Source organism: Lichenostomus cassidix, chromosome 5 (genome assembly GCF_008360975.1).
Source record: "Lichenostomus cassidix isolate B80296 chromosome 5, HeHo_3.0, whole genome shotgun sequence".
Lineage (NCBI taxonomy): Eukaryota > Metazoa > Chordata > Aves > Passeriformes > Meliphagidae > Lichenostomus > Lichenostomus cassidix.
Genome location: NC_139486.1, coordinates 23,240,380 through 23,258,578, shown reverse-complemented (window position 1 = coordinate 23,258,578; position 18,199 = coordinate 23,240,380). Strand labels below are relative to the sequence as shown.

The following is an 18,199-nucleotide window of genomic DNA, read 5'->3' as shown; positions in this document are numbered from 1 at the left end:
TCAGCTAGAGAAATGACTCGAGGAAAATTCCTGAACATCCTAGAGAAACCCAAAAAGTAGCTGCATCTAGCATTTGGATGAAAATTCCCCAACTAGGTCATTCTATGTACTGCAGATCCAGATGAAGCCCAGAACTTCTAGGAAGAACAAAGCTCTTGCTCTAGACCTTCAGAAGCAAATATCTCTTTTTGCTTCCACAGCTCGTCTCTTTATGGGGGAATATGTACAATATGCACAGGTCACAAGACTGCAGTTTGTTGCGCTGGAATTCGGACTTCATCTGACCATAGAATGTCCAACAGGAGGACTTGGCCCTGACGTGCTGTGACACAGTTGCCTGTTTTAATCAGCAGTTCAAAGTGAACAGCCAGTTTTCTTATCCAGCTGCTCTCAGGTGCAGCCCATTGGAGGTGCACAGCAGATCTGACACTGGCCAGTGTCCATCATGAGGCCTTGACCCTTTTGTGTGTCTTTTGTCTTAGATACATTGGTTTCCTGTGTGCGACTTCTGTGCTGAAGGATTTGAGCATAGTTTGGGGTGTGGATTGACCAAGAGCACTGGTTCAGCAGGAGCATGTGCTTTTAGTGTAGAAGCCAAATGCAGTCTCTGCATTAGATTCCAGTTGCTCACTGCATTCAGAGAAGCACATCTGGTACCCCGAAGAAGACCTCCAGACCTTCAGTGTGCCAGGAGCTTTATTTCACTAGGTGGTTCTCTAAGTGAAATTGAAACTTTCACTTAGAGAGGGAGTAAGAAGTGTTGCTGTGTCCTCAAGGAAGATATCCTCACAGAAGCTTTGGCCACTGCACAAAGAAACAGCTTTGTCAGTCCTCTGCAATTCTTTGCTTCTTGCAGAGCTAGAAACTGGAAAGAGTTACAAAGTTGAAAGATGGTAATGTTTTCAGTTAGCACTCCAAGAAGTGGCAACAGGATTGTTAGTCGCATTGTGAGGATGGTCTGTCTATATACAGGATCTCAGCATTTCTGAAAATAACATTTTGTGATATTTATAATTGCTTATAAACCAGCACCTCAAAATTTTCTTCTCCTACAAAACCAGAATTTTTAAGATAGAAATTTCTGTGACCTGTCCCTTTCAGCACACTGTTCTTACAGTTTAATGCCTTTTTCTTCTGTTTGTGTACTTCTATGTATTCACCCCTTGGAAGAGGTATAGAGCATGTTCAGACTTTTATTTAAGAGAATAATTTTTTTCATTCCATTCTCTTTCCTTTTTCTAAAAGACAACTTTTTTAGCATTAGTAAATGTGTTCTTTTTTAAGGTACAACATCATGTTGAAACATGGGATGAAGAGTTTGGGGGTTTTTCTATTTAGAAATGTTTATTTTTAATCCTTCAGGCTCTTCAAAACTTGTAATTTCTCAGGCTGTAGTCACATATGAGAGAAGAAATTACTTGGAAATAGTACATGCAACAGGCTGTCCTTACAGCACTGCATTTTTCTGGCTTTGCAGAGAGAGGAGACTCTTTTCAGGTGCATGTGCAATAAAGAGGGGGAGATTTTTTTAATGAAATAGACTTCTGAATTTTTACTAAATTGATGGTGACCCTTTGGTTTGTAGTCTGTAGTTTTGGTTATTGCCAGTCAAAATTAGGCTAATATTGGACAGCTCCTGTTAACTAAGTTTAAGTAGTTAAATCCCACATCCTGGAAAGACCCTACACAAATTTGGAAATGTCAGGAGTCTGATTTAAAACTCAGCAGAGTTTTAAATAAATAATAATAATTTAAATAATATCCTTCACAGTTTATGCAGGGCTGAGCTTAACAGGAACTCCATCCCTTGAGAGCACAAAAATTAAGACAAATGAATGAGAAGCTGAAGGTGGTAGTTCAGGAATAGAAAAAGCCCAGTGGTGCAAACTGGTGTAGATGTGGCTTTAAGCATTGAATTATACATTTTGAATGCAAATTTAAGTTTGTATACTATATATGTAATATATGTACACATGTACATATATTATTACATATATGTATTACATAATGGAATACTTCATCTGTATCACGAGTATGGGTTTGTGCATTTTTTAGAGGTTTCTTGGTCCAAAACACATTAAGGAATTGAGATCTGAAAGGAGAATATAGGAAAATATATGAAAGCCTGTCCTGGAAGTATATGTATATTTTCTGATATGTGCAGTAAGGAATTTCAAACTCTAAGTAGTTTTTAGTAACATACATATGTTTGAAAAAAAAAATGAAGAAAAATCGCCCTTTATCATACACAGTACTTAATCTTCTACAGGGAGCCATTAACATACACTTTAGAATTGTGATATTTTTTGGTTTTTTACTTACCGTCTGTAGAGATGAGTCAGTGATGTTATTTTTTATCAGTAATATTTATATGTATTTTTGTGTGTTAGCCAATTATAGGGAATTTTTTTCTGTTTTTGGTTTGATAATATGCAAATGCAAACCTCGGAGGTTTGCTGGGTTTCCAGAATAGCCCTCTGAGATGCAAAAACTTTTGCTTGGCCACCTAGGCAATACGGTTCCTCAGGCCCTTCTTCACTTACCTACCTGTCACCACTGTTCCTCACTGCAGGAGCAGCCTGCAGATGTTCCATTCTCATCAGTAAATAAATATTTGTCAATATCCAAATGCTACTAAGGATTTTCATACCCTTTTGAACCCTGTTCTTGCCTTCAGTGATATCCCTTCCTGACATCCATGCAGTCATCTATCTATACATGAAAATTTGAGTGACTTTGGGATGGGAATGAAGAGTGTAAGAAAATCAAGATTTGATAATAGTAATCAAGCTGATGCATTGTTTTTTAAAGTGTTTTCATGTCTTAGATGTTACTGTGAGTTTCTTGGAAGTAAACTCAATATTTATTTGGTTTGTTTTAAATGCCAGTGTTACACACATTCAGTTATAAAGGCTATTCACTTCAGTCTTGGACTATCAAATGCTTTTATTTAATTCAACTGAGAAGAAATTCTTGTTTGTTATGTTAATTGTTATCAAAATAAAAGTCTGTGTGCACTGGCAATTGAATAACATGATTTCCCATTTAACTCAGTGCTTTGCCATTACAAAATTAACAATTTTGTAACAGTCCTGTAACTCACAGTTCTCAACTTTGTTTCATATTTCCCTCAACAAGACACCTAGAAATGACAGATTAGTGAAAATTGACTTATCCAGCTTGGAGGTAATGTTTGAACCTTATTCTGGTTTTACTGATTGTTATGTTATGTAAAAATGTAAGGTGCTATTACAAGTCAAATCACAAGCCCGTCTTATCTGTAATCTTCTCTTTGCTTATGAACAGTTGTAGAAGGATAGGGAAGGATATAAACAAAAGGCTTACATAGTGATTTTGCTTTAGGGTAACTTACACAGCATCCAGCAATCTGTTTTAGTTGAATCTGGTCCACAGTAGACCCTACCCTCTCTAAATTCGTCTTAGTCCTAATTTGTTTGTTCTTCCGACCTCAAAAATGCCCCAGGACAGGGAGTTCCATCATTCAGTGCTGGGGGCAGGGGAGGGAGGGGGCAGTTGTTTTAAATCTGCTTACCTGATAATTCCATTTTGAACCTTTCATTTTTTTTTATTGTCAGAAACAGTTGTTTGGATTTTTTCTTCTTTGCTGTCCATGCACTACTCATGATTTTTAAGGTTCTGCTATGGTTTTTGTTCCATGGTTATGTTCACCTTCCTTGTGTTCACAATGTTCAATTGTCTGTTTTCTATTACAGCCTGAGCTGGCATAATCAAAATTGCAGAGTACTCATAGTGCAAGCTTACTGCGAAGTGTGTGTGTTGTAATTATAGCTTGTATTTTGTTACTCTGCTGTTTTCTTACACAGCATCGGGGCCTCAATCCTGTTTTGAGTATGTCTAGAAACAGGATCATCAGTAGATTTGTGGCTGATCTCATCCACTTCACCTACAGTAACTTGTGCTGGGCAAACAACAATTTTTCCAAATCACAGTGACAACAATGCCAACCATTCCATGCTGATGAATTGACACCTAGCAATTCCATTATCAGCCTATGCAGTATGTAAAAAAGATAAATTACATCTTTGTCACATGGTCTGAAATCCTGGACTCCAGGCTCCCACAAGTTCAGTAACATCTCATAAACATTTCTGTAGTACTTCTAAACCAATACAAAATTTTAAATATACACAATGAAATGGAAAAGGCTAATTACTACGGCAGAAAGTCCACAGTGATGCATACACTCCCCTAGAACCAGCAGTCATTCAAAAACACCAAATCTCGAGAGAAGCACTTCAAGCATCCTCACATTTGAGTTTCTCCTAAGGAAGAACCTCAGGCAACAAGGGTAATTGTAGTGGGGAAATGTGTCACATCTTTGAGTGAACTATCTGAACGTGGCATGCAAACTTGATACAGCATGAAAATAATCCTCACTTCTGAGTGTTCTACCCCTATCTTCATATGCCAGTCTGTACTGACAGTTTTTAAGAAGTAATTAAACAATCTTCAGTAGAAGATGATAATTTATTGAAAGACAATTTTCTAGAAGATTGTCTCTCTATCTTCAGCCCAGGAAAATTATAGCTGGACAGAAACTTCACATGGAGCAACAACTCTGAGCTGGATAAAAATGATTAGAAGAACAAATGCAAATGTTGTAAACACACTTCTGTTATCACTATAGCAAAGCCTTCCCACTACAGAAATACCAAAACCCACACCCACTTCTACATGCACATCCCAGCACATTAATCAGCCAGGGTGCCACATACATCCAAAAGGTATTGCATGTGTGATACCAAATATGCATTGCCCTAATAAGAGATGCACCTCAATATTTTTAGAAGAGACAAAAAGATTTTAAAAGAGAGCCAAAATCAAGGATAAGCATGTGAAAAAGATTGGATCTTTTTGGTTTTACATAATGCTGTGATTCTGGGAATCAAACCTATTTTAGAGACATTATTTCTTCAAGCCAATGCTTTTCTTTCAGGAGGATGTGAAATGCAATATCCTGAAGTCAATCATTGGGGCCAATCATAAAGTCCACATAAAGATACTTAAAAGGTTAAGTGGCCAGAAATCCAGACTGATCCAGTTGCTATAGAGTGTAATCCACATTCTGCGTAGAATATGTGCAACAATGCCAATTATATTCAGATTGTGCTAGATTTGCAGCATGGATCTCTTCACATTTTGACTTCATCGTCCACTGAAACTGCCGATTTTTAGACTTGACCTTTTCCGTTGTGTCTCTTTGAGGAGGATGACTGACTCCAGGCAGCTGATGAGTGTACAGAATAGGCGTTTTCTTGTTGGGTTTGTGTGGTTGACCTCTGCCCTGCCTGCTGATTCCTATAATACAGATCAGTGACCAGTGAAGCCAGAACACTCCCTGCCTGTCTCTGTTATAGACACCTCAGTAAGGAGCAGAAAAGAGGAAGAGGGCTGAGCTTGAAAGCTCTTACTTAATTGCTAGTAGAAAAAATGGGTAATAAGAATGACCTTGCACCTTATTTATTGACCAGATCTCTGTAAGGACAAAGTACTTGACTTGGTTCTGTATCACTTGGAAGGCTGGCTCTGTGGCCCATAGCTGATGAGTAGGCGTAATATAGGGTAATTAAATTTTGTGCTTGCAGACACTTACATGCCAGGGAGGATTTCTCTCTCATAAATACCAGGCACCATTTTCTTCATAGTCACAGAATTTTAAGCTTATTTTGAAGTAGCAGAAGTTTTCCATTTGCTCTCTTCCACTTGATACAGTAGCCCAAAATGCAGAAGGCTAGGTATGAAAAGGCTGGAAGAGAGCTCATCAGCTACATAAGAATGAGGGACAAGAGACCAGCAGAGCGACCCAAGTGGGCAGAGATGCTCAGGCTGCCTGGTTCTGTGGACTTCAGTTTGTTTTCCTCTCTCTGTATTAAAGTAATTCATTAGTTAGAGCTAATTTTAATTTATTTCTCTGTATATATATATATATATATATAATCCCAGATTGCCTTTCAGGGTAAGCAGTGGCACCTGTCTTTCTCTTGTCACCCTGTCTTAGGTTTTTCCCCTGCTTTGCACACTGAAGCCAAATAGCACATGTAAAAACAGGGGACAAATTGCTTCTGTTGAGGCCCATTGTGGGAGGAATTAGGGTGAGCCCTGATTTGCAGAAGGGATCAGTTTGTAATCAGCTGCACAGGAGGCAAGTGATTCTGTAGGCCATGAGTATCCTTAACAGGATCAGCTGTGATATTTGGTCAATATGAACTTGTAATCAAAAATTAGGGGAAATGTTTTCCTGAAAGAGATTTGGTTGATGATGGTTTCTGAAAGAAAGAAAATTAGAGGGAGCATGTGTGCTTCTTTGCCTTGTTTTGATAAAAGAGCTTGAGCTGGGATCTCCTACCCACCTCACAAGTCATGTTTTTAATAATTTTGTGAGAATCTTAGAAATTTGTCCTGTGAGACCCAGCACATTTCCTTACAAGAGAACTGGCAGGGTCTTGTTTACACACATGCTCCCTCCCAGCCTGAACTCTGGGGCAGACCCATGGCAGGTCCTCACTGGAGAAAAGCACATGTCAGATGGTTTTGATGGTGCATATCTGTGTGGAAGTGAGCGTACCTGTGTACTGCTGGAGATGACAGAGGATAAGACAATCTAGAGAGATGAATGCAGGTTTTCACCATGCAGGTGGGCAGTGGAGATGTAGAAAGGACGGAGAAGGCCCATGTCCCCAGCACGGTGTGGCTGTTGCCCAGCCACCAGCCTCGTGCCACATAGCTGGGCCCCAGTGCCTGGACTGGTTTTCTGGCTGTTTCTCCCTGTTCCCCTTCTCCTGCCGGTGCCCGAGAGGCGGCTCCCTGTCCGTCTGCGGCGCAGGGAGTGCTGGCTGCCGCTCGTTAGAAGAATTCCCCCAAGTCAGACCTATGGTACGAGCCGTGTGAAGCGGAAGACAATTAGGGGCTTATTAGTGTCCTGGGGAGACGTGTAACTTGTGTTGCTGGGACTTACCAAAACAGCGAGAGTCTTACCGGCAAGCTCCAGCCGAGAAAAGACTGAGGGATTGTCTCACCTAATTACAGGGAATGGGCCTCTTTGTGTTTGTGATTCGGTACGGTTGTCCGATCGCTTTTCTCTGGTTGCTGGCTCAGGCCGAGCTGGAAGTGTGCTAATTAGAAGAGAAATGGACGTAGTGATCCTGTCAGCTCTCGTTACCGGCGTGGACAAAGCCGAATATTATTCTGAGGCAGTGTTTTGTGAGTGTCCCCCTTCCAGCTCTCATTAAGGGCAAGGTTGGTGGACAGAGAGGGGACTTGACCACATGGGTTGGCTAATGGAGCACAGTTACCGTTACTGTGCTAATTAACGTGCTCAGGAGGCAAATGTTTCTCCAACCAGTGGTCCCAGCAGCTGCACCTGGTGCTTCCAAAACCCAACCAGCTCACTGGGCAAGCCAGGCAAACACTGTGTGTACAAGCGGAAAGGGGGTTACGTATGACGCATCCATCAGCCATCCAAAAGTGCAGAAGGACCAGTAAAATGGTCAATAGAGAGACAGAAAGGACATAGTTGCAGTAGTAGCAGATCAAGCCCCAGCAGTCCCTTCTCCCCAGTGACCTCCCTTAACACAGAGGACAATGCATCAGCTTCTGCTCCTGGAAAGTGGGTAGCAGGGAGAGACTTGAGGAATTGCCAGGACCTGCAGGTGCCATCATGAAATAAATCTGTGAGTTGTGATCATCGCAGCTCTCAGTGTGGCCAGGAAGGGGAAAGCTGGAAAGATGAGAGGTGACATGGAGGTGAATTAAACTATTCCTCTATATGTTGATGATCGAATGCTTATGGTCTGAGATGAAAAGCAAGATGTACATACATATCAGGATGATTATTTTGCTCCAAAAGGTAGTGACACAACATTGAAATTATGGACAAAGGTTAAGGTAGGTGAAGATGATGAACAAAGGAGCCATAGAAAATGCTAAAACCAAAATGTGTACTTTTGTGCCATTAGCCTGAAACTACTACAGTGAGAGTAAAGAGAGTGACAGCAGAGAGTGACCTACTACAGAGGGAATAGAGAGAGACAGAAGACAAAGCAGGAGCCAGAGCAGGTCAGTAGTGTCACAGCAGCTGAGATGGCCTCAGCAGAAGGGAAGAATAATGTGTTCTCCAGGAGGCTCGGTGGAGTAGTAGTTTTATTAACTTGTCACACAGACTTTCATTTTAATGCATAGGTGTTTTGTAAACAGAGTAACTTGCACAAGTTAATTGCTGGTTGATGTTTCCAAAGTTACGGGATTGTATTAGTGATGAAGTCAGATTTGGATGTTATGGTCATTCTAAAGGTCCTTTGTATCTTTGAGCTAAATGTAGTAAAACGTATAAATATGTCTTAAAGCTTTTAATTTGCTTTCTTTTAACAATGTACTCATTGCATGCACTCATGCATGCTTGGGTACTGTTTTCAGACAAATTTTGTCAATGGTTAAAGTTCCAAGAGCTTCCCTCCTTCGTTTCTTGGGTTATTTGTCCCTGGTGGTAAAGCTGTTCCAGCAGGAGGGTTTATATCCTCCCAAGTCTCTAGCACAGTCTCCTGTTATCTTGGATGGAGCTTGAACTCTGCCCTGTGCTTGTTCCTCCTTGTTTTTCTGCCTCCGATAGTTGTGAACCAAACAAGGATCCTTTTGCCATGGCACCATGTACACTATGCCCAAGCCCTGCAGTCCTGCAAAGCTGTAAAAGCCTTTCCCTTTTAACTGGGGTTCATTTCCTACTGGCTGCTGTGATGGCTTGAATCTTAGGAGTCTTGATCTTAGGAGCCTGATCTCCAAAGAGGGCTTGAGAAGTATCTTCTCTGCAAAGAGGTTTATTCTAGAAGGAGGAGATATGTAATCCTCTTACAAAAACCCAGAGAGGAAAGGAGAAAAGCTTTATTGCTCTTGCCTTACCCCAGTGAGCTGGCAGCTTTTATGCTGCCTCACGAATAGAAAGAGGCAGAGAGAAAAATCTCAACAAAAGCACTCTGCCTAACCTGAGGCTCTGTGGTGGATGCTCAGTGAAACCCATGTCTGCACTGCTTTCCAGTGTCACAGCAGAGCAGTTTCTGAAAAGGAAAAATTACTGCCTGTTCCACCATGTGGCCACTTACCTTGTCTTCCAGATTCTTCAGCCTTGGTCTAAGGAGGAGTCCCAAATCTCTGGAAGAAAACTAAAGACCATCACACCCATCTCCATTTTTGTGCTCTGGAAGCTCAGGAGTTGAGTGGCCTCCCTGAGTAAGGGCTGGTGACACTTCCTATGTCAGGTTTTCCTCAAGAGTTTGGGCCTTACTGGCAGACACCAGGAGAAAAGACACACTGATTTTGCCAATTTATCTCCATTTCTTGGCCCAAGGAAGTATTGGTGTCTCTGCTTGTTGCACCTCTATTTGACTGGCCTGCCATCTTGCTGTATTGATAATATATCAAATTTCTGCCTTCCAAATGCAGATAAGTGTTGATTTTGTGTCCTTGTGAGGGTGGCATTCTGATGACGAACACCCATCTTACAGTTTAGCAATACTCAAGAACATTTTAAAGACAGGTGAAAATATGCAGATGGAGGGAAAGGGTGCAATGGCTTCTTGTGGCCTTCACTGAGACCTCCTGGCATTTATGTAACACTCACTAGTTGTATGGTACCTGGCTTGTGGGCTGGAGTGGTGTTTGGAGGACATCTCTTCAGCAGTGTGAGTTATCAAGTGCACTATTAAGTAATTTAATTAATGGTGGCCTCAGCAAGTACCAAAACTCTATTGTGCTGTGAATCACAGGAACACATAATTAGGTGAAGGTCTCTGTCCTCAAGAGGTGAGGGCAAATGAAACAGTAAAAGAGGGGGAGGAGGAAAGGAGACATCAAGATATAGAAAGACTTGTTAGAGGTTATCCAGTACAGTTCAAACCCTGTAACTTCTTAGCTGAAGTTGAGTGGCCCTTCCACTGCTTCCCATCTGCCATGTTGTTTCATTAAATAGATGCGGGTTTTAAAGTAAATCAATAAATAAAAATGCAAATGCCTAAGCAACTGACAGGCATAAGAAATTTAAATAACAATAAATTTTGGTGCCATACCAGACATTTTAATCTTTTTTTGAAGACCTGTAAGAACTATTCTATGAATTTAATTTTTAAGTCACTTTATGCACTGTTAAAGATTGAGAATTTAAAAACAGAACACTAAAAATGAAGGTTCCTCACAGTGCTGTTAACTGCCACAGTGTGCACAGTGTACACACGTATTTAGGAGGGAGCTATGAGCATTACAGAGATCCTATTAATAATTATACCATCTTCACTGATGTAGAGCACTTATTCTGACCTTGCTGAGCCTTTTACACTCATGCAGAAAGGGCATAAGTAGTACTTTCCAGATTTCATGTAATTCCACACTTGCTCAGTCCAAATGTTTGCTGACAGACCAGGGCAGGAAAAATGCAATTTTCCTAATTCTGCCACGTTGAAAACCTTGCTATTGGTCTGATGATCTGTGGGTCTGATCCTGCCTTAACAGAGAACATTATTAAACGATCACTGCGGCTCTCCAGGGAGCTTAAAACTATTTTCTCTAGCAAAAGAGAGATAATTTCTCTCGTTCATTTCAATAATTTGGAGAGGGAGGAACTTGCTGCAGTAAATATTAGTGTACCCCATTTGTGTGTGCATCTGGGTACAGTTAACAGGAGTTTTACTAGCGAGTATCAAAATATTAATAGCAAGCTTTTTGGTAATAGAGGATTGTGGAAATAGAGTGATATGGAGACTGAAAGAAAAATACAGGTAAGTGAGAAGAGTTTAAAAATAGGGACTTCGAGGACGGGAGACCAAGAGAGGTAAAAAAGTACATTTTGACAGACAGAAAAGCATGGGCAGGAGGCTGGAGCAAATGCAAAGGAGTGAAGGAGGCAGACTGTTATAAATGCAGTATAAGAAGAAAAATAGTGAAAAAATCAAACCACACAGGAAGCAAATAGGAACAGGTGGTGGCTTTCAGCAAGAAAGAGGTCAGAGAAAAGCAGAAGTTTCATGAGCAGTGGCACCAGCCAAGGAAGTGTGGTTTTCCTTGTGGATGTGTCTCTTATGATTGCATCATGTGTGGATTCTCTGATGCCTTACAGGAGATTTTCTCACACTTCAGTGACAGCAGTCAATGGATTTCTTTCTTAGTCAGCCAATTAATGTAATAAAATGTACAGAAATATATTACCTACCTGGAAAGCTGTCTGAAATTGGCCTACAGGTTCAAAAGTCATTGGGACACTCATGTATACCTGTGGATGGATGCTAAGATTAGATGATTAATAGCTGAAATTGCAAATGGAGTGAGTGAGTGATAGAGAATGGGAAAACATTAGGAAAATGGGGATTTATGCCTGCTATTAATGCATTTAATTTGCTTTACTGCCATTTCCTTTCCTGGTTTTATAATTTTAAAAAATGAATGAGGATCTGTTTAAAGCCCTCCTCCCAAACCAGGCTGACTTCACTGTGTCCACACTGGTTGTTCCTGGGGAGAAAAATCTCTTACAGCAGTTTTGTCTCCAGCATGCGACAAGAGAGATTCCTGGAGCTGCCCTACCAGCTACACCATCAAAACTTGCCTGGGACCTCACTGAAAGCATATGTGGGACAAAGATACTGCAAAAGCCTTCTGGTCTTTCCATGCTGGGGTGAATTGCAGCTCAATTACCCAAACACTTTAGCTGTTTCTCTGCTGTCCTGCACTGCAGATTCCCATCTCATTGGTTCCTGCTACAGTTATTCTCATCCGCTGTTTTCTAGGGACCTCCTCATGACTGTATAGTGTGGTTTGGACAATACTTGTGTTTTTACTGGGATGCCATTTTCAGCTGGTCTACCCCTCATGTCCTTCCATATTTCACTATCTTAACAAAATTTCCAGATTTTCAGGGAGAAGGTGTCATGTCAAGAGGTGTTAAATAGGACAGAGCTGACTGCTGATCTCTGGGAGAGAGATCACTCCCTCTAATACAATACCTTTTTATGCATCATTATCCTTTATTTGTGGGTCTCCAGCCAATTTTTCATTCCATCTAGTGGTGAAGCCAAACCCATTTGCATTAATTTTGAGTAGGATTTATGTATCAAATCTTTACTAAAATCCAAATGTATCAAATCCATCGTGTTCCCATCATCCACTAATTTTGTAATTCTATTTTAAACAGCAATCAGGTCTCTCCAGCACCATTTGTTCTTTAGAAATCCCTAGTACTGATGCTTGTTATCTCTAGGGGGTGATTTTTCCCCATTTAAAAAAAATCTATTATTTTACTGGCAAAAGATATTCCTGGGAACTCAAAATTTGCTGCTTTTTAAATTTTTTTTTTTGTTGTTTTAATGATCTGTAACACAATTCATTTTCTCTAGGCAGTTTTCCTGGTTTTTGTAACTTAAAAAAATAACTGTCCATGACAAAAAAGTAATATTTTTCATTTTCCTTGCAGTGAGTGGATAGATGTCTCTTTGTCACAAGCCCCTGTCCTGAAAACCTGAGTGTACAGGCAAAGTGTTATATAGCTGATGAACCAAATGTGCTGTCAGTGAAACAAACGTGTGGAAATCACTGACTTCTTAAGTGAATCCAGTCAGGCTTTTAGCCTGGTAATATCCATTCTGGTCAATTGTTATTGCCTACTGAAGAAGTATCAGGAGGACATTTGTACTATAATGTTCATGAAAGTCTTAAACTAAGGTGAAATAAAAATAGCATCCAAATAAGCGATATACATATTTGTATACATATGTAAGCTCTAAGTATTACTGAGGGAAGCTAACAAAAAGAACACTATATTATCAGAGCAGTAAATTAATTTTGTCTTAGCATTGGATTGAAGACTGGTCATCAAAACAATGCCTAAATAGTCAGCCCCTATAAATTCTGAGAAGCTGTCCTACCACACTGGTTATAAATCCCAGCTTGGAGTAAAGTGTCTGTACTTTCAAGGGCTGAGTATCTGATGTCTTTTCATGTCTAGCACTTACACAACTTCAAAATACCTTTAGCTGGGAGTAGGTATGGATAGATGCTCAGAATCAGCTGTCCCTCTACATCTTTCCTCAGAGTCACTTCTCCAGATCTGCAGGATATGTGAGTGCATTAGTCAGAAGACACTGTAGGGGCAAACCTTTGCTACTTGTGCCTGACTTGTGCAGTTGGATGGCAGTTCATCTGACATCCCCATGCCAGTCCCACATTTGCCAAGGTGCCCTCTTTACTCTGGACTTTTGGTCCTTACTTGGATGTACAGAGAGATGCATTCTAGGAAGGAGGAACTTGCTTGGTGTCTTACTCTTTTCAAGGTGACCAAGAGCTCTGGGGCACTCCAGGAGATTAATCCTCCTGGTGACCTGCTGATCTAATAAGAGAAAGGTTTCCTTCTCTTTCATTCTTGTGGTTGACACTGCCTTGCAGCATCTCTAAACAAATTAAATATAAGATCCCACTTGGGGCTCTTCAGTTTAATTCAAGCAAGTTTGCAACAGATCAGCACTGCTGTGCATAAACATAGTATCATGTAAGGTGAATGTTCAAAAATATTCTTAATTTTATACAGCATGGAAACTCATGGCTTTTGGTTCTCTCACCTCGAAATGTTAAAATGCAGGACACAGAAGGTGGTTTGTTCTTATTTGGGTTGGTCAAATGTCTTGAAAAATTCCAGCATTTAATGGAAGATTTAATATAAATTTTCTACAGAAATAATGGGAACAATACTAGCACAAAGGTCAGTCATTCAACATTTATTCATCAGCCAAATAAAAATACATTTGGGCTAATGATAAATTTCACAACTGATATTTCTTCTGCTAACCTAAAATGAGATAAATGCTCTTATTTTTCTTGCAAACAAGATAATTACAGTAACTCTCTTACTCCTGAGCAAGGCAATTGATCAGGCAGCTTCTCTTCTGAAACCCAGATACTGATAGAGAATAGTTACTTAACAGTTCTTTAAGGTGAAAGATATTTGAAATTACCTAAAATGTCTGTGCTCATGTGTACACTCTTCTGCTAACTGGCTTCTCCAGTACATGAAGCTTGTGGATCAGAAATTTGTGCATAATTTCCTGCATTTGGGTTGGAACTTAGAATTTTGATCCTGAGATCTCATTTAAACTTATAATACAAGCTGGTTTTCCCGTGACTGGGAGATATGTCACTTAGACAGCACCTGAAAAATAACTTTCTTTGAACTTCAGAACTGGGAGGTTGACCTGTTTGATGTAACCATGGGCTGTGGATATTTGTTTTTGAAGCTGTTTAGCAGGATCCTGACCTAAAATTCAGCCTTCTAATTGCTTTGGTAGAGTTATCATCCAGCCTTGCAGAGTATATACAGATATACAGATGTACAAATACAGGCATGTACATAGTAGTTATGGATTTTAAAGCAGCATTTTATCAAGCTGGTGTTGTTGGCACCATAACGTTAAGCTACTTCACACAGGCTCTGTGTATGTGGAAAAAAAATTACTTCTGGAGCCAGACTCAATAGAAAGAGCTTATTTTTGGTGGCCACTCCCTCCATATGTTGCAGAAGAAATTCTTAGGTAAGAAAAAGAGCTGGGAATATTTCAGGAAACTCGGGCGTAAGATGCTCTCCCTCTGGCCACTCCCCAGGCTCAGAGCAGTCCTCTCAGCCTGTTGTATTACATCATTGAGAGGTACCCAAATTAAATGGAGGCACTGGAGAATCATCAGGTCACTCTTTTAAAAGAAGTCACTGATTACAGATGGTGGTCATGGATCCTATTAAATATTCCTTCTTCTGCAAGGCACTTAAATTAAATGGAGGCACTGGAGAATCATCAGGTCACTCTTTTAAAAGAAGTCACTGATTACAGATGGTGGTCATGGATCCTATTAAATATTCCTTCTTCTGCAAGGCACTCAGCATCATAGGGTGGTGTTTGGTGGATGAGGATTTCTATAGCGAGAGAGAGCTCTAAAGGTTCAGTGAGTTACAACATGCAGAATGCACTTTTCCTATATGGATCTACCTCAGACATCCTGTTAAATGTGGGCAAACACTTAATCTACCTCAGTCCTAGTACTCCATCTGTAAGCTGATGATAACATTAAGTGAGCTCATAGAAAATATATATGGTTAAATGTATCCCTGTTTATGAGATTCTTAGGCACTGTTGATGAAATCTGTGTCAACATAGGAAAGAGGAAGAAATTCATGAGGAGGTAACCCAGTGCCATGCCTAATGCTTAATATTATTGCACCAATGTACAGTCTTTGTATTTATACTACAAGGCAACAGCCTTGTAATAGTCAAGATGAGAAATGGCCAAGGTTTAGCCAATTTCAACAATGGATTTGGAGAGAAAAAGAGGAAACTACCTGTCTGGGCTCCTCCAAATAACTGCTCTCCCAAGTTCTAAATGATAAATGCCACTGTAAAAGTTGTTGGGGTGTTCTCCTCTCAAATGCAACTTAAATTATGGACACCTTCTCCTGAAAGAGACAGACACAGGAAAGGTTCTAAGCAAGTGAGCAAAATTTATCTGTCACATGGGTCCATTTGGCCTCCATACCGTGAATCATCACCTGGTCTGGGTGTGTTTAGGGTAGAAAGAAGGAACAACAAATGGGAGAAGGGTATTAAATAATGATTGCCATAGAGACCAGTCAGCTTTACCCAACTCCATTAAATTTAAACAAGAGAGCTTAGAAAATGAAACATCAGTACATTTCAAAGGGATAAAGGGCAGTGTACAAGTTAGCTGTGGAATGCAATAGCAGGATATCAAAGCAAGTTGTTTAGTCAGGTTTCTAAAAGCCACTGTCAGCAATATGCAGATGAGACACCTATATTTTTCATCCTTTCTGATCACACCAAGAATGGATGGCATAGCACTTTCAGAGGGAGCCAGAGGCAGAAATACAGCCAAAATAAGGCAGAGGAATGATGCCAATGTGTGAAGGGACATGTCTGAGAAGGCTGCAGTTGCAACACAGCTTCCTCTGGCTGAAAAGCACCAGTGGTCATGTCAAACTGTGATTTATGATAGTTTTTTAGATTCTTCATCAGACTTCCCTATGCTCACAGAGGAAGAGTTGCCTGCAATTTTGCCAGGAGATCCCATTCCTTCAATTTCTGTTATCCAAGCCTTCATTGCCTGTAGAAGTGCAAGGTACTGTGGCCTGTGGCTGCTCAGACAGTCCAGCTATTACTTTGTCCTGCAGTCATTCTGCTCACCAGCACAGCTTATTTCTCAGCCACTTTCTGTACTGGCTTACCACTGAATCCTGATCCAAGCTTACTAATCAGGCATTACATCCATAATGTCTGGGACAAGACTTCCTGAAGATGAGATGGAGTTTAAGGTTGTGAGCCCTCCCACAGCAACAAGAAGCCATCACAAACCTTTGTGACATTTCAAGTACATTTCTCCAGCCACATCTGCTCTAACATAATCAGATGGCAGACTTTTAAAAAGGCATGCTCTGCCCCTCTCCTCAGCATTACCAGGAACATCCCAGACCTGTGAGCTTCCAGTCCCCCAGAAGTAGAGTAGTCATAAGGCCAGACCTCTGGCAGTCATCTTCAGGTAATCTGTCTTGTGCTTGAAGAAAATGGTGAAGATGGTTTTATGGTCAAGGTCCTGGGTGTAAGGCTCAAAAAGCTGGATCCAACTTAGATTTTCAATGTAACCTTGGTTATGTAATTTAGCCTTTCTCTATGCAGGGATCCTGCCAGTTCCAGAAAGGTGAGATAAAGATACATTTGTAAATCCAGAAGACACGCCTGAATTCTCCATTGAGGGCGATCAATAGGACGTTAGGTAAACAGCTCTCTTGCTGTCCTATGATTTGCATGCAGTAAAGAGCAATTGAGAAAAGTCTTATTAAAAAAAATATTCTCTTTTTTCAATCAGTAGTTGTATTGTCTGATGTGAGTATGAAGTGACTAATGATGCCTTGCAGTACAGCAAGCATGGGTGTTTGAGCCTGCTGGCAGCTGCTGTGGACTCCTGTTGGAGGGATGAACCTGTGGCATCTCTCCATCACCCTGGACACCCTCCTGGGGTCATGGCCATGGTGCGGGACTGCTGGCCCAGCCTACAGGGAGCTGTAGCCTTGGGAGCTTCATCCCTCTCCCCCTCCTGCCTGCACGCTTGGCTTCTTGTCCTCTAGCCCCCAGCCCATCACCAGCTTCCAAACCCCTCTCCTCCTGCTTTATCACCACGGGGAGCCCTCCCGCCCTGCAGCATCCCTCACGCTGCGTCCCCTCTGGGGTGCGTGTCCACCCGGCGCGCTGTGGCCATGGCCCCCAGCATCCCCTCTCCCGCCGGGCAGCCCCGCTCGTCCCACCCTGGGCCGCCCAGGTGAGTGGGCAGCAAGCGGGCACCAGACGGGGGCTGCACATCACCTGACCCCCTCCAGCTGATTCCCTCAGACAGGACGTCAAGTTAATGAGCCCTCAGGCCTGTAATTAGCTGTCAATTACCTCAAATTAATCAACTCCTCGCCTAATTAAGCATAATCGGCAGGTGGGCAGAAAACGGGCCATTGTGCGGGAGCCATGAGAAAAGCATGGCTGGCAAACTTGTTTAGGATCAGCGGCGCATTCCCGGACGCCGCGCCACCGACACCCGGGCGCCCGCCCCGCTCGCGGTCCCCCGGCGCCCCGGCCCGTCCTGCTGGGCGGCATGAACGGGGCCCCGCCGGGCCGAGGGGCGGCATGAACGGGGCCCCGCCGGCGGCGTGGGGCGGCCCTGGTGCTGCCTGGGGCCTGGGCCTGCTAAAAGCCATGGTGCGGGCATAGCGGGGGCGTTTCTTCCTGCTGAATGTCCGCACCACCAATCCTCAGCACCCTCTTGCCCTCCGCATTTTCTCTCCCTGGCTTGCTGTGCTTTCTGCACTCGTAGCCTTCCTCAAGTCTCTGTGAGACAGGGAGTGAAACACGCCCCGCTCCCTGACCCAAGCCCTCCTCAGTTCTGAGCACACCAACTTAACGGCGCGAAGACACATCGGAGTGGAAAACGGGGTTTCAACAGGCACTAATTACTACCTGTAGAAATGAGTCGTACTGCATTAATTTTTGTGTGGAATTGACAGAATCCAAGAAAGCCCCCATCCATCCTCCAGAGCTCGGTTTGGCGAAGGGGAGACATTCCCTGCCGAAGCCAGGGAAGGAGCAAG

General features: G+C 42.0%; 1 protein-coding gene across 1 annotated transcript in view; it reads left to right on the top strand.

The window, feature by feature from the left end:
* The window catches only part of LIN52 (lin-52 DREAM MuvB core complex component), a 40,204-nt gene extending 38,667 nt beyond the window's left edge, over positions 1-1,537 (top strand). Inside the window, exon 6 of the mRNA XM_085061809.1 lies at positions 5-1,537. Within this exon, the coding sequence (XP_084917935.1) occupies positions 5-60 (56 nt within the window). The 3' untranslated portion in view covers positions 61-1,537. The remainder of the gene's footprint in view (positions 1-4) is intronic.
* The last annotated feature ends 16,662 nt before the right edge of the window (positions 1,538-18,199 follow it).